Source organism: Harmonia axyridis, chromosome 7 (assembly GCF_914767665.1).
Source record: "Harmonia axyridis chromosome 7, icHarAxyr1.1, whole genome shotgun sequence".
NCBI lineage: Eukaryota > Metazoa > Arthropoda > Insecta > Coleoptera > Coccinellidae > Harmonia > Harmonia axyridis.
Genome location: NC_059507.1, coordinates 36,821,549 through 36,838,538, shown reverse-complemented (window position 1 = coordinate 36,838,538; position 16,990 = coordinate 36,821,549). Strand labels below are relative to the sequence as shown.

General features: G+C 34.0%; 1 protein-coding gene and 1 long non-coding RNA gene across 6 annotated transcripts in view; one reads left to right on the top strand and one right to left on the bottom strand.

The window, feature by feature from the left end:
• The window catches only part of LOC123685226 (teneurin-a), a 556,414-nt gene that overhangs the window by 18,575 nt on the left and 520,849 nt on the right, over positions 1-16,990 (bottom strand). For all 5 annotated transcript variants that reach the window (XM_045624845.1, XM_045624846.1, XM_045624849.1 and 2 more), the window contains 2 exons: positions 12,377-12,496; positions 1,128-1,295 (listed from right to left, as the gene is read on the bottom strand). In XM_045624845.1, coding sequence (XP_045480801.1) covers positions 1,128-1,295; positions 12,377-12,496 — 288 coding nt within the window. The remainder of the gene's footprint in view (positions 1-1,127; positions 1,296-12,376; positions 12,497-16,990) is intronic.
• Positions 5,484-16,990, top strand: part of LOC123685229 — a 36,762-nt gene continuing 25,255 nt past the window's right edge. The window contains exons 1-4 of the long non-coding RNA XR_006748272.1: positions 5,484-5,542; positions 5,643-5,788; positions 6,026-6,173; positions 7,908-8,053. This is a non-coding gene — a long non-coding RNA (uncharacterized LOC123685229). The remainder of the gene's footprint in view (positions 5,543-5,642; positions 5,789-6,025; positions 6,174-7,907; positions 8,054-16,990) is intronic.

Here is a 16,990-nt window from a genome sequence, read left to right as displayed (position 1 = left end):
TAATAATTTGTTTTACTATGCAGCAAAGTAGTAAATTGACTGCTCGCTACGCTCGACTAGGAATTCAGCCAGGGAAGTCAATCTACTTTGCTGCCGAGTTGAACATGTTATCTTCTCTTCGATTGTTTAAAATGTTATATTAAGGACATTCTTTTTGCTATTACAATCACTACAATCTTTTTATTTTTCCGGTAGTGATAAATTGAAACGAAATTTGATAGAGATCGCAATTGTCGGAATGGTTGCTATAAATGTTAAATGTCCATAATAATTATAGTTTGACAACTTATGAATAATCTGACAGTTTTTTCGAAAAATATCGGACATATTTATATTATGTACAGTGACACCGACTTAGAAGTACTTACTCTCCCAAATTGATTGATTGTCAGAAAATGTCAAATATTTATTCCCATTAAGAATAATCATTTTGCTGCCTAGGCAGGAAAAGTAATACTTTGTTCATTGATATGTGTCTGCAAAATTAATATTTTCTGTCAATCGGAGAAGAAACGTAGTATGTGCACAACAGTTATGGACAGATATTTTTTTCGCCTAGTCATGTCATAACTGAAGAAGATAAGTACCTCTAAAATATTAAAAATCTCAACAATTGATGGAGAATAGCTTTTTTAGCAGTAAATTAGCCAGAAATCTATTCAAATATGTTACCTGGTTATGATAATATTATATTTGTAGCTTTAATCGCTGTCTTCTTTGAACACCCTATACCTTGGAAACCAGCGTGAGCAAATCTTTCTGATCATCTTATCTTATTAAGGGAATAAAAGGGTCTACAGAAAACAAAACTAACATTTGAAATCAACTGATAACCATTTTTCATATTATATACATATCAAAAATCGTTGAAGAGATAAACATCATTTGATAAATAAAATGATATTTTCAGTAGGGAATAATGTAACAACCGTAATGAATCAGTACAAATTCCAGTTCTAATCTTGTACGGTGAATTGGCTACATTTCCATCCTACATAGTCGAAATTCGGCAGATTACCGAAATTCATGCATAATCAGCCGTGCCTCGACTTCGCAATCATCCTCAAACAAGCTTTGTACATTACAGGTCCAATTTAGTTGGAACGCTCGATTCTAGAGTTTCTCACCTTGTATGCATATTGGAAACGTCTGAATCGTCATTCAGCTGCATATGAACTGGAGGAAGGATCACGATCTGGTTCCATGGCACAAAGACAGTCCTAGTGAGTGGCTTGAAGGGCGATCTTTGGAACTGGAGAGTCACTGCACCGCCTCCGTTGACCAAAACGTCGAACCTTGTGAAAAAAATATCTATGATAAATATCAAATCAAATTTGAACAAGGTAGGTAAAAAGAAATATGGTTAGTTCGAACATAAGAGAGAAATCATATAATTCTCAGACTGAAAATAAATAACAGAGTTTTGACCCCATCGATCGTACTTGCTTCCTTCCTGGAAATTCGCCAATATCTTCTTCGTTGGAACAAAAATAATATATCTCCAGATGAGTGTGTTTGGGAACTTTGTGGAAACCCTTGTTCGTTGTTCGCTAATAAGATGTTATGATTGCGTTCCATTTGATTTACACTTGAGAACTGAATAAGAGTTCCAATTTTCCGCAGATTCGGATGTGTTCGAATCCAATGAACAGACTGATAATAATTTGTTAACTTTATTCTTTTTCGGAAGTTTTGTCGTATGATGAACGGCTTAGAAGTTTTACAGTATTTCTTCTCCTCAACTGACATTAATTTTATGTCGAATGAAGAATTGAGAAAACTTAGATATAGGAGAGTATCGAGCTATTTTAAAAATGCTGAAATTAATTGCAACAGAGAAACGTACTTTTTTGAGTTCTCGTTTTCCGAATCGATCACAGCATTTCATTCTAATGTATGTTTTTTGTTGAACTGCCCCCAATTGGACATTGGACTCACTGTTAATCGCATAATGATTGTATTTCAATTGTAGATATTTTTGGTATATGGTTAATTCTTTGCTCTTGGAATATTATCTTAATTCTCAGTATTTACTGTGGTGTGTCACATATTGAAGCTAATTTAGATTATTGTGACCCGATATTGTCAATTTATTTCTGTATTTTTTTTTCATTTCATTTTTGCGCTGAAGCTTGATTTTTTTATTGCTAGGTTCAATTATTTTTTGTAATTAGGTGTTTACTTGTAGAAAATAAAGGACTTATTATTATTCAAGGAACCATAGGAAATTAAAGAAGAATATCGAAAAAAGTACCCAATATTTCTGTGAACATAGATGGAACACTGATAAAGGATTGATTTTAAAAATACGTTCAGTGCAAAATTTTAACCTGATCACATCATCAAGAAAATAGAAAATCCAAAAAAATATTGGAGAAGAAATACACAATATTTCCGTGATAATACTCGATACGATCTTCAAAATTAGTTATTGCAACATCCCTCATCCCTATTCAAAATCAAGGAGTTGTGCTCACTTCTGTTAGGGAGTTCAAGTTAAGGGGATGAAAAAAAGTGGAAAAGTTGTTCCCCCTCGAAATTGACGGTTCCGAGCGATTTTCCACATTTTCATTTTGAAGCCAAAAAATCGAGGTGTTAAGTCTTCGTTGGACCAGCTTACATATTAGAGGTTGAGATTATAGAATAATATCTACAATTATTAAAGAATAACATAGTAGCATTTATGATGTGACAAAATAGTAATTTACGTCGCGAAATATCTGAAAGAATCGAAGTGAGAATTACAATCGCTTCAATCTCTGAGTGATAAACATAGAGAGAGGGAGCAAATTTTGTCCCCAACATGAACTATCAAATCTGACATGAAGCGCGCGGAAATGAAATCATATCAGTGATACGATATTTCACTCAATTCGCGAGTTTCTCCACAAAGAATAGTGAATCAGCGTTTCATATAAACTCAAAATATATTGAAAAAAATATACCTTGATATATGAGAAATTCAGAAAACAAACTTCAAGCGCGCCAAAGGACATGAAACAACCGATGACAGTAGGAGAGCAATAGTTGCCAAATCTTGGATTTCAGCAGGTAGATACAGAAAATAATGAACATTCTGCTTATTATAAATTTGACAATTAGGAAAAATATCGGATTCCAAATATTCAAATTTGCATATTCAATCGGGAATCACACAAATAAATATATTTCATTCAATATAATATACATTGATAACGATATAGTAAAATTGTGGATTTGAAAATATATCACAAACCGAAGTAATCTTACCATGTTGGGGACATGTGAAAATTGCTTATACTCCCTCTATCTATGTTTATTACTGTATGGATTCAATATTATTTTCAACTCTAGGGTTGAAAAAGCGTACGCCCATGGTTTATGAAGGTTGCGGCATGGCATCAAATGAAAATCTGGACAAGCATCTTTATAAAGTAGTTCCAGTAAGATTGGAAGAACGATACAATGGTTCAACTGATTTTGCAAATTCTGTATTAATTCAACTAGTATCTTCTACCTCGGTGAGGCATAGATTTCTATGGTAATACGATTTCTCGAATTAAAACCGCGATCCAGTCAGCTTCCGACGTCCGGAACTGTCGTCGCTACAGCTTAACGACGTCGTTAAAAATGCAGCGTGGGGAGGAGTGAGATATGGCGCTACCAATTAAATAATTCCCCCTTTAATTAGATTGAGACCTCTTCCAGCGATGAATTTCGCCTGATACTTGCATTGTTTTCTCTCGTTTCGATTTCGAGTTACGTCTAGCCGGAGACAGGGGTGTATTTGATGCTTTTAAGGCTTTATCCTGCTACAGTGGCGCGCTGCTTTGTTTCTCCACTTGGAGAAAGAATAGAACACTAACTAGAATATTCGAATAATTTATAATACATACTTAAAATTAATAGTAAGTAAACTGAAGATCGTTTTTTTTGTTGCTATGACAACAGGAAAATAAACTTGACCTATGACATACACATGAAATAGATAATACAAACATGAAACAATGGCACAGTACATCAGAAAAATTTTATATGAAATAAACGAATGGACGATGAACTCATTATAGAGTTACCTTATTGTGTTCAGTTTTTGTGGGGCGTGTCCCACTTTGTTTTTTCAATGAGAATTTTTTCAAACTTTTCGGTTTCTACATGAAAAAAGGGTACATACCAATCCATTCTTCGACGATTTTCAAGATTGCAACGATTTTGTACGTTACTAATTTATATTACCCTACTGGAATTTACAAAAGCGTGATAATTTGTCGTTGTTGTTGTTTATATATTTTTGAAATCAGGCAAAATTAAGCTTTCAGAAAATGGCACAAAAATCTAGTGTTCCCATTTGAAAAAACATACCTTCAGGTCATAGCTTCGTAATTGAAAACCCTTTTGAAAATACGAGCACGCCACTGGATTCTACGTAAAAAAGTGCCTGTATAATGTTTTAATTTTAGAGCTCTATCATCAGTATTAGCTGAGATATAAATGTTTTTCGATATCGCCGTTTTTCCAATTTTCGCTTATAACTCGAAAACAAAAGAAGGTGGCCAAAAATGAATACTACCCTTGTTAGTTTCTCAGAAAAAGAGACCGAGAATGGGGTATCAGATTTTGTCTATGTCATCTGGTTTAAAAGTTGTAGTGCTAAAACATCGAAATTTGCCCACCCTGTACATTAAAATATACAACAGAAAGGTTCTGGACCAATTAAAAGATTTTGTGCTCCTTTTCTGGCTAGCGTGTTGGCCTCTTCATTTCTTTTGTTTTCCGAGTGACCGAGAACGCAGACCATGTTATTCGTTAATTCGGCAATTGCACCCTTCGAGACCACATATACCTATACCAATATTCAGTTATGTGGTCTATAAGGGTGAAATTAGCGCTCGAATAAATAAGCGCTTGAAAGCTCCGGTCTTTTTTCCAGTTCTTCCCTCAGTTTGTTAATTTTATAGTCTTTCCGATTTTTTTTTGTTCTGGTGCCATCAACATTAAATTTTGCATGAAGATAGAAATATTCTCATCGTTAGTTCATTTACATCCAATAATATGCAGGTTCGATTGGTTCGAAACTGACAAGAAAAACAAATATCGATAATCACATAATCGTCCGCCATTTTGTTTTTTCTAACGAAAATTTCATAATACATTGTCACTTTGTCACCGGAGTATATCTGCCAAAATTCAAGTCCATCTGACCACAAGAAGTCAGTTAAAATTCAGGTGCAAGACTCGACGCGAATATACCTACATACAATCATTGTAAAATAAAAGCCCTCACTCAGATATTAATCTGTTACTATTATTGAAAACATGATTTTGTGTCGATTTGATAATCAAGTCAATCGATGACGTAACAGAGGAATTCAACCACAGAGGGTTTTGGATTATAACTTCTGTAGATACTCTCGATCATAGATTGAAGGAATGCCTAAACCCCGCCCACAAATCTATGTTTATTGGCAGATTTATTAATTAAGTAGTCTATGACACTGACTTGCAAAAATACGTGATTATTCACGTGAATTAATATATTCTTCACCAGTTAGTTATTTCTAAGGTATTTTATGCACATTTTTCATTCAAGTTACGTTTGATATTATGGATTATTTCATCAAATGCTATAATGATACTGAATATAGGTATATTGTTTGTTATAGATTTATGATGTCCCATCAGTCAATTGCTAACTCTCAGTATCCATCAGTGATGACGAAAATAACATACCAAGAAGTTCTGTAGGAAAATAATGAATCGAAGTTTATAATGACGAAAAGCTTTTTCATAATGAGGAATAAACCAATCGGTGAGTATTCAGAACAATTATTATATGTAGTAAGTTCATTCAAAGAAAACAACTTGCAAATGATGACATGCAAATATACATAAATATTCACGTGAATCAATGCGTTTACCTGTTTATCTTCAGAAAGTTATTTCTAAGGTATTTTATGCACATTTTTCATACAAATTAGGTTTGAGATTATGTTTTATTTTACGAAATGCTATAAATGATACTAAATACATATATTGTTTGTTATAGATTTATGATGTCCCATCACTCATCAGTCAATTGCTGATACTCAGTGTCCAGTGATAACAGAAATGAAAGACAACGATGTTCTAAGCAGAGAATTAATCCAAGTTTAAAATGACAAAAAGCTCTTTCACAATCAGCAATAAACCAATCAGTGAGTACTCAGAACAATTATTAAATGTACTAAGTTCTTTCGAAGAAAACGACTTTTTCCAAATTATAACTATAACGTTGATGATTTCAATCATATAGGGGAACACAACTGCAAAATTAATTTGTTTCTACTTATTTTGTATGGAATCTAGAATTGGCCGAAAAAATTGACAGTATTCTGACGATTTCTGTTTACCGCTACTGCTATTTGCTATAACCTAACAAGTTGATATGATTTTTCTACCTAAACAAGATCTATACAAGGTGTTTCAAAATAAGTTAATGTTTCTTAGGTTTGGTTGCACCCTTGGGGGATTACACATTTTCTATGAACCCATGTCCTAAACCAATTAATTTTGTAGTTTAAAAAAAGTTTTCCGTGATAATTTTAACAATTTTTGTTTGTGGTAGTTATTTTCAACAGCTAATCTGAATTACTTCAGCTTTTGGTACAGTTAATCAATGGTCTTTTTTTTAATTCAATGGTAAAGAAATGGCCATTGGTACCTGTTGGGCCAAATTTAAATCAACATTTTTGTTTATTCCTTGAAATCCCTTCATACCCTGCAGCTTTCGAAATAAGTGGTTTATAGGACATAAGTTCATAGGAACTTTCTTTCTTAAATGTATTCTCACATACTGTTGAGTACCTATGTGGAAAATCTAACCATTTGTTTTTTTATGATTCTGATGATGCTATCAGCACGAAAAATTATCAGAATCTTAAAAAATTCAAGAAGAATATCGAAAAAAGAGGGAAAGCACTGACTTGAAGTCAGGAACTTTTGAGTGCTTGTTCGTTAATTCGGCAATTGCAGCCTTCGAGACCACATATACCTATACCAATATTCAGTAATGTGGTCTATAAGGGCGCAATTAGCGCTCGAATAAATAAGCGCTTGAAAGCTCCGGTCTTTTTTCCAGTTCTTCCCTCAGTTTGTTAATTTTATATTCTTTCCGATTTTTTGTTTGTTCTGGTGCCATCAACATTAAATTTTGCATGAAGATAGAAATATTCTCATCTTTAGTTCATTTACATCCAATAATATGCAGGTTCGATTGGTTGGAAACTGACAAGAAAACAAATATCGAATGATTATATTAATTGCAACCTTCGTTGCCTGTCAGTTCACGATATACGAACCTTCCCTGAAAATTTAAAGTAATATCTCATGCGATAAGTCCCATTCCATCCAATTATGAATAAAATAGGACTATAATTACATAATCGTCACTTTGTCACCGGAGTACATCTGCAAAATTCAAGTCCATCTGACCTCTAGAAGTGAGTTAAAATTCAGGTGCAAGACTCGACGCGAATATACCTACATACAATCATTGTTAAATAAAAGCCCTCACTTAGATCTTAATCTGTTACTATTATTTCACATATTTTGTGTCGATTTGATAATCAAGTCAATCGATGACGTAACAGAGGAATTCAACCACAGAGGGTTTTGGATTCTAACTTCTGTAGATACTCTTGATCATAGATTGAAGGAATGCCTAAACCCCGCCCACAAATCTATGTTTATTGGCAGATTGATTAATTAAGTAGTCTATGACACTGACTTGCAAAAATACGTGATTATTCACGTGAATTAATATATTCTTCACCAGTTAGTTATTTCTAAGGTATTTTATGCACATTTTTCATTCAAGTTACGTTTGATATTATGAATTATTTCATCAAATGCTGTAATGATACTGAATATAGGTATATTGTTTGTTATAGATTTATGATGTCCCATCAGTCAATTGCTAACTCTCAGTGTCCATCAGTGATAACGAAAATAACATACCAAGAAGTTCTGTACGAAAATAATGAATCGAAGTTTATAATGACGAAAAGCTTTTTCATAATGAGGAATAAACCAATCGGTGAGTATATAGAACAATTATTATATGTAGCAAGTTCATTCAAAGAAAACAACTTCATAAGGATTAATTTTCTATAAACTGGATACTGAACCTATTCACTTTTGGGCTACAGGGTGTTTAAGTTTCAAGAAAAATAATTCTTTCATCATAATTTTAACGATTAGTGTTTGAAGTAATTATTTTCAACAGCTAATCTGAATTATTTTCGTTTGTTCGAGGAAATCAATAGTATTTTTTTTTTCAATTAAGTCGTCAAATTCATCAACCACTGAAAGAGTTGAATACAAGTTATGCTTTGTATTTTTTCATAAATAATCATTCTTCGAAGGAAAAAATATCAAGACAATCAATTTGAATGAAAATTTCAAAAATCATTTTTTTTCAGAGTGAAAGCAGTAACGTGCAAAATATTTTTTTTTTTGAGACTTGCAAATCCTGTAGATTCAAAATAAAAAGGTTTAAGACATAGATTTATAAAAACTTTTCTTCTTAGAGGCATTTAAGGATCTTCTTTTTTTCGAGAAACACATACCAATTGGTTATGATGTATTTTTGTAATTTTTGAACCAGAAATGGCCCCAAAAGATAAGGTCCGATTTACAGATGATTCTTGTCTATTTTATTGATTTCCTTTGGCAATCCTAACCATCTCAGAATCGAAAATACGGAGCTCAATGTGGAAATTTCAATTAAGATTTTCAATGAAGAGATGTACGTTGTTTTAGTTTTTGGCTATTACTAGCTCAATTTGTGATATTTGATTTATCGGCGTTTCAAAGGCAAACAAATGAAATGAAGAAATCGGGATGAAAAATATCATCACTGATTATTAGGAAAGTACGAGAAAGGTGACTTGTTAACTAATGTTCTCTATCAAACATGGCGTATAAAGAGGAACAATTGATGAATCGCTTTAAGCTCTTTTATCCACCCTGCATGCGACAGACAATTTTCCCCTTTACGTCGGCGAAAAAAAAAACTCCGGACCTCTGAAATAGTCGCGGATTATCAATTAGCAGAATTTAAAACCGTCCCTCCGGTGACAAAGTCCAAAAGCTCGCCAACACGCCACGATTTACATTTAGATTACTCCGGGGGACGTAAAAAACGGAAATGCCGAAAAAAAAGCCGAGAGAGACTCGAAGCAGTCGGTTTCACCGGCCTGTACAACTCTCGCAAGTAAGAACTAATTAGCAATTAGGCCGCGCTGTATATTCCCGGAATTTCAGCAGATTAAACCTAGGGCGGTGTATTCCTGAAGTTAAAAACACAAATAGAAGCCGGATGGTTGTTTGGAAAGGAAAGAACGCCAGCGGGGGTTCCGTACAAGTTATATATTCGCTGAAATTCATCCTTGGACTGAGAAGGTCTAGGATTTGCCGCTCAATTACACACTGTTTCTGTTCTGAACTCTGAACCGGGTAGACTTTCGGCAAAAATAACCGCCCCCAGACTGATAAATATATGCGATTATGTAGGAAATAGTTTACGCCCAAGTGCGCACTTGGTTTTACTTGGAAACTTGGATATTCGACGATATTTTCTTGAACATGGTGAAACGTTGCGTGAAATTTGGATGGGTATTGAAAATTCCGTGAAGATGTAGGCTGCTAACGTGTTTTCTTTCGCTCAACTTTCAAGTCCGGGAATGATCTGACATCACTTGAATGAAAAGCTCGAAGCGAGGATAAATTATTCTCTCAATTATCTTAAAATAATGCTATTTTCTTTGAGATTGAGGTTTTCACTCTGAGGACTCATAAAATTTCATTAAGTTACGATTGCTGCCATTTGAATACCATCATTACTTTCTCATTTGCTCGCACCTAGTACTAATATTAATTTGACGATTCATGGTATGGGGCGATTCACTTATCTTGGTTCTCGAAAATTGCCGAATATTTTTTATTCTATGAACGGTATTTTGTACAAGACAATGTAGACTTCAGGTGCGCCTGAATGTCAGCAAAAAATAAAGATACTAGTCGTCGTGGTGATGTTATTTCTTTTCCAGGAACATACCATTTTTTTGGGTCATTCGAAAGATGATTTTATTCTAATTTTTTTTTCCAAAATTTTTTCCATTATAAACTGTTAGTGATCTGCAGCGTGTTTTATGTTAATCCTATTCATGTTTATTCTGTACTAAGACAGTATACCTTCATTTGGGGACATAGGTATGATTCTGTTTCCCAAAGGATGCTTTGTAACAAGCTATTTAATAAATAATAAATAAACGTGCAATCTCTGTCTATAATGGATTTTGGAAAGAGAATAGTTATTTATAATACAAGTGCAGAAGGCATTGATATTCTTCTACGAGTTCAAAATTCAAATTTTAGAATGAACGAGTGGTAGAATGAGCCTTCTGTACGAGTTTTATACATTATTTTCTCTAATTCATTGCATTTTCATTGAAATTAATGAAATATTTCCATAAATATATTTTAGTGATTTTTGAATTGAAAAATGTTGGTTGGCAGAACTGATTTTTTTTAAGGCAAATTGATGAACTGAAAGATAAAGCCGTGGCGGAAAGTTCGGAGTACCAACATAGAATAATAAAATATAACCATGAAAACTGTGCGTTTCTGATATATTCTCGCACGATTTTGTTCTACAAGATGTGGAAGAATGAACGGAATAACCACAGAATTAGAGAAAAATTTATATAGCTCCATTTTGAGAGGCATTGAATAATGATAAGAATGAATAGGAACTAATAGGCCTATCAGATATACCTCAACATCGCCGGACTTAATGCCCTTGGATTACTTTCTGTGGGGCTCCCTGACAAATATGGTAGATATATAAAATTGATTCTGACAATTTTGAATTTTGAAAATGAAAATAATAAACGCATGCGCCGATATAAACCCCCATATTCTGTCAAAAGTAACTTACAATGAAATGGTATAATTCATATTATTACGAGTAGATAGATAACTGTCATTTATTGCAGTGCAAATGGGTCCTTCAGCCTGTACTTTCAGATAAATTATTTTTACATTTCAGGTATTAAAAAAAAGCAATAAAGAATATTTTCTAAATATTCTATATAAGGTCTGTTTTTATTTGTTTTTTTTTGGGGAGCTGTGATTGTTATCATTTTGGTAGGGGGCTAATACAACATCTTCTTTTCTGAGTTTTCCAACAAATCTGGTTAATAGTGTATTCAGTCTGGATTTTATTGGTTCAATCTTGGTTCTTGAATAAAGTAAGATGTTTGGTGGATTTCGGAGTATATTATTCAGGTGCCTCATTTTTGTAATGGTTCTGAGCCCTGTTGTCTCTGCTATTTCTTAATGTTGGTCTTTTACAGTTGTTGTCATATTATTATTTTTATTTCATTTGAATCATAATGATGGGCATATAGAACATATGATTTGAAACGTGTCGTTCATTATTGAAAAAAATTGATTATTGTTATTGAAATAAATTATTTATTGAATGGAGAAATAGTTTATTTCAAGGCCTTCTCGATTTTAAGGAACAAAATCATATATATGTTCGAACATCAAGGCTTACTGCCACAAAACAGAAAAAATGAAGGGAAAGGAATTAACATAAAACACCGTTCAAAATGGAAAAAATAAGGTTTGAAGAAAAAATTAGGATGATACATTTTTCAAAATGCTGAATGAAAAAGATAAGCTCCTCAAAATAATTTACAGTGTCGCGACGCATGGCGTCATAATATTTTTCGCTGGCTTGTACACACATCTCAAGTCAATATTGACTTCAATGAAAAATATTCAGTCATTCTCAAGAAATTTGGTGTTACCAAAATAAGAGAATCATCCTGTACCTCTTAGTAGGTTACTTGAAATAGTATAAAAGTTGCTCGGAGTCTAAAATGTAAATTAATTTGTTTCATCAGTATTAGGGATCCTCCCCATCTGCATTGTAAGTTAGATCACAGAAGCCCTATTTACTGCTAAGCATTTAGTGAAATCCCTTGAATACAGAGGAAGTTATGGTGTTTCCAGACTTGGATACAACTATGGACTCTTCAGCGTGATCTAGTCGGCTTCTCATCAAACATTTCACCAACACCTAGGCTAGGCATCTTCAGAGGTTACGTAGCTTATAGGCTTGATAACTAACTAGGAAAAATGTGTCTATATCGTTAGCTCAAAGACACAATTGTCATCTCACTATAAACTCGAGTCGCGTAAACAAGAGCGAAGCAAAATAACCAAACGGTTGAGAGTCAAAGGCTTCGAAGCACCTCGTTCGCCCCGCGGTTAGCCTCAAGCAAGGAATAAGAAAACGCGAATCCCGAATATAAAAAAAATAAATAAAAAAGAATTGAGCACTTACCATCCGCCCTGTCGGGTGAGCGTGAAGCCCAGTCTGGATTCCCTGTCGACTGAAACCCTGATGCCGACTATTCCGAGTCCTTGAGGTGTGACCACTTGACCTCTCATTACTGCTACACGGCTGTCGATAAACTTCAATTAGTGGAGGCTCTGAACGTTGTTTCGCTACAGGATGGGAATGGGAGGCTGGGAGTATCCGAGATGACTTCTCTCGCGATGGAAGAATTGCTCGAATTGCTTCCTAATTGCTGATTTGATTTAACAAACTGAAGCTCTGCGAGGAGGGCGATTTTTGTGGAGCGAGATCGTGAAATCTTTCTATTTTTAATCGTAGAACGTTTGATGCAATTAAGTATTGATTTGGGAAGATTGTAAAACTAATGTTCTGATGAACTAATAGAATCTGTAAATTTCCCATAGTTACAGCGTATTGATAAGTGAATATACCCTTGACGACGTGGTATAATCGTTTTGGTGTTTCGCTTTCTGCCATATTGGGATCATTCCATAGTAACATTCTTGGACGTTCGCCAAAAAAATAAAGGTCAAGCTCAGTGACATGTCATTGAATTATCAAAATACAGTGCTTTGGTTATAGCTATGGAAACTATTCGTTATATAATCGAAACGAATATCAACTCGAGCATAGACATTTCGATGATACGGATCTCTTCACTCGACGTAGTTCTCGAGCTGCGCTCTCGTGATGTTTCGCGAACTACGTCGAGTGAAGAGATTCGTATAATCGAATATTGTCGATGCTCTTGTGATATTATAACTGATAATACAATGAAAGGTAGCAAACTTCAGCAGGAGTTCATGAAATATTTCACTACTTCCCATAAAAATGACGATATGTTACAAGTTATTCTTAAGATTAATTAATTTCTGAAGAGCATTAAATTTGTCACAATATAAGTTTACGAGTCCTAAGACGTTTTGTGAATAACTCAATTGGATAATGATCATGATATGCAAGATGAGTACCTGCTTTGTTCACAATGATTAATTGTTGCTTAAATCATCACAAATGTTTCATATCGAATAACATGACATTTGATGCTGTATCTGTCACTTAAATTAGTCAAAAAACTTTGATGAGATACTGTTTTTTCAGCATTTCGTAGTCCAAACGACACGTCAACTATTGTACTGATTTCATGGCAAACGTGATTATTTCGAGAAGTATTAAAAATTCGGGCCCTTACTTTTTTATTGCAATACCCTGGTATTCTATTAATGTGCTTTTGTAGCACTTGTGATGACGATCAAATGTCTTCATTGCATTTTTCAAATTCAACCGTTCAGGTAATAACTAATATAGGATGCTAAAAATAACTTTTCCGGAATTTCAAATGGCCATTGTGAAGAAACTTTTTCTAATGTATAAACCAAATCGAGTATGCATTGACTGTTTATGCAGCTGATAACAGCCCACTATAGAGAAACAAGATTCCTGCACGCACATAAAATACACAGGGTGAGTTTAAAGATATCAAGTTCCAGGCATCTAGATATATGCAGTTTAGTAACAAATACATGCATAATAGAGATGTCAGTTTAAATCGGGAGATTTTAACATCATCATTGGCAATTGGTATTGATATCTCGAAAAATCATTGATTATGAATGGAATTCCACCGCTTAATTTTTTTGGAACTTGATATCTTTGGACTCACCCTGTATATCTTCTGTGCGTGCAGGAATTATTTTTTTCTATAGTGTACTGCATGAATAATCGATGCATATTCGACTGGGTTTATATATTCGAAAAGATTTCTTCACAATGGTCTTTTGAAATTCTAGAAAAGTTATTTTCAGCACCCTAAACGGATGAATTCAAAGTGGTGATGCAATGAAGACATTTGATCAGCATCACGAGTTCTACAACATATAAAAAATTTGAGCAACTTCACCAAAAGCCAATTTTTCTTCGATGCACCGCGTGGTTCTATCATTATGAAGATCAAAATCTGATATTTCAAACTAGGACATCTTTTGTCTGTAACTTTAACATACTCTGTTGCAAAAAGGCTTACAATGGAAGTGTTACATCATGGTAAAAAAGAAATACCTAATGTACACCATAAATAATGAATAATTTGAAAAAAACACAAGCTACATTGTCTGTCCATTAAGGAAAACCATACCTTCCAACTTCCGAATTAGTCATTTCAGAAACTATACATTCGTATATTTTAGACAAACATGGACTTTAACTGTTTTTTTAAGAAATTCTACAACATTCAAACATAAGGCATTAAGTGCCTTCTTATTATAATCAATATTCGATTTTCTTGCGTTAATGAATGCTAGATAAAGATTGAATCAATGAATTCGATACAATTCTCGTTTTGCAGATATACATAAAAATGAATGAATTACTTTTTTATAACCGTTTCATTAGAAAAAATTCCGCAACTGCATCGGTTTTGTGAATATAATGGAGAACGGAGCTCGTTAATGCAAGAAAAGTCATCTCGGGCGTAAGGCGATTACTGCCTTCATTTCGATCAATCGAACTGAAAGCAACATCATCGCTTTTCGATCTCACTAAAAGAAATATAATCGTTTCACAAAGCATCATAAAATAATAAATGTATAAGGGTAAAAATATCGTCATACTATCGATTCGGCGTTGCCATTCAGTAGATACACACAATTCGATAGTTCGACAAACATGCACTTCCTGACGGAGCTGATCAATATATAAGCTGTATATAAAGCTGAGTCTGGGGGTTGCAATAATGAAACTTTATGACTTGTTGGACACTTTTATCGCAAAGACTTCGCTGGAACTTTCCGATATGATGCCGTCGAAAGGTTTTACTAGCGGGAATTTCGGTTTTGGCTTACTGAGGTGGTTTATCGCTGTTGCAAACGAAATTTCTTGGGGTTTTAATCGATCTGATAGCCTCGGAGGCGAAATTTTATATGCACATATATGAATTGCTGATTAATGTTATTTCGAAGTGACAAAAAACTTTAATCTATGCTTCATTATTTCCTTCTATGTTACGGAATAAATCGAAACGACTTAAGTTTTGAATTGGATTTACTAGAATTTTAAACTTCGAAGTTATAAAAGCCTGAATTGAAAAATATTGAAATATTCTAATTCGACAAATTTCGAGGAATCGATCATTTTCAAATTGATTTTATAGTTTCAAGTCTTTAGAATTCACGTATAATATTTTACTGATAGGTTTAAAGTAGTTCAATGAAATAATTTTTGTACGAAATTTCAATCAACGAAGTCCTTTAACAATATGAATTGTTTATCTGATGTTGAAAGAGTGAAAATTATGAAAACTCACTACAAAAATAAAAATTCTGTAGTAAATACGTTTTGTGCTTTACTGGGAGAGTATGGTTGACATAATCGTCCATCTGAGCGTATAGTTGGTAGGATAGTGCAAAAATTCGAAGAGATTAGATCTGTTACTAATGTCTTGAAGCCCATACATTATCGAAATGCACAGTAGACTGAAAATATTTCTGCTGCCAGTGAAATTTTGAGGAAGATCCAAATTTATTCATTCTTTGGCGCGCACAACATTTGGTCCTCTTGTACGCCACGCTATGACGTTTTTGCATCTAGATTAGCATCTCCACCCTATAAGGTTTTGTTGACAAAAGAATTGAAGCCAGCTGACCATGGAATGCGTAGATACATATGCAGATTGGGTGCCTGAACACGTTTGGATGAAGATTTTTCGCATCGAATTTACTTCAGCGACGAAGCACATGTAAACGAGTAAAATTGTTGCATATGGGACAGTGAAAATTATCAAGTAACTGCTATTTTGGAAACACAGAATGGATAACCCTTCAGTATCTTTAATACATTTCCTGAATTTACACAGACCGAAACGTAATGTGGAAACAATTCATACATTTTTCCCATAACGATTACAAATGTAACGTGATACTCATATCATATAATACAATATCCATTTGCATGTTGAAAAAATGACGTATTGAATTGTTAAATGGAATATCGATCGACTTTTCATTCCACATACATTGTAATCACTTTACAGCCCCCCCAATGACCGAATAGAGCAATTAAGGTCCCAAATAAATCATCACCGGATTCCCGTAAAGATCGAAACTGTTCCCGAAAATGCCTACTTAATCGAATCCCACCTCATTTGCCTCCACCGAGTCCCATCTGGACTTTCTGAATTCAATTACCGGACCATTCGTTTCATTATTGCAACTTAGATGTCCATAATGTAGTGCAGGCACTTCCATTATCTACTTGATGACCACGAGTAATAATTTGGTCGAGAGTTTGTGAAAATACTGTTGGACTGAATTCGGAGCTCGTTGCGGCACTGATAGCAGTTAATGGGCGCCGATGGTTGAAATTGCTCGTCGGATTTGGTTTTGGACATTCCGGAATTTCCGTAGATTTCAGGAATTTTTTTCAGATCGTGAATTTCTCCATAACTGTGGTCCTAGTGATTAAAAGCAGAATAATGAAGAAAAACACATTATTATTCTCTTTTTTCTGAATGTTCTATGCAATATCGACTTCACTTCTCGAAAAACCTTCAATCTGCTAAAATCAAAATAATTATATATGAAAATCACTGGCGAAATACTATCT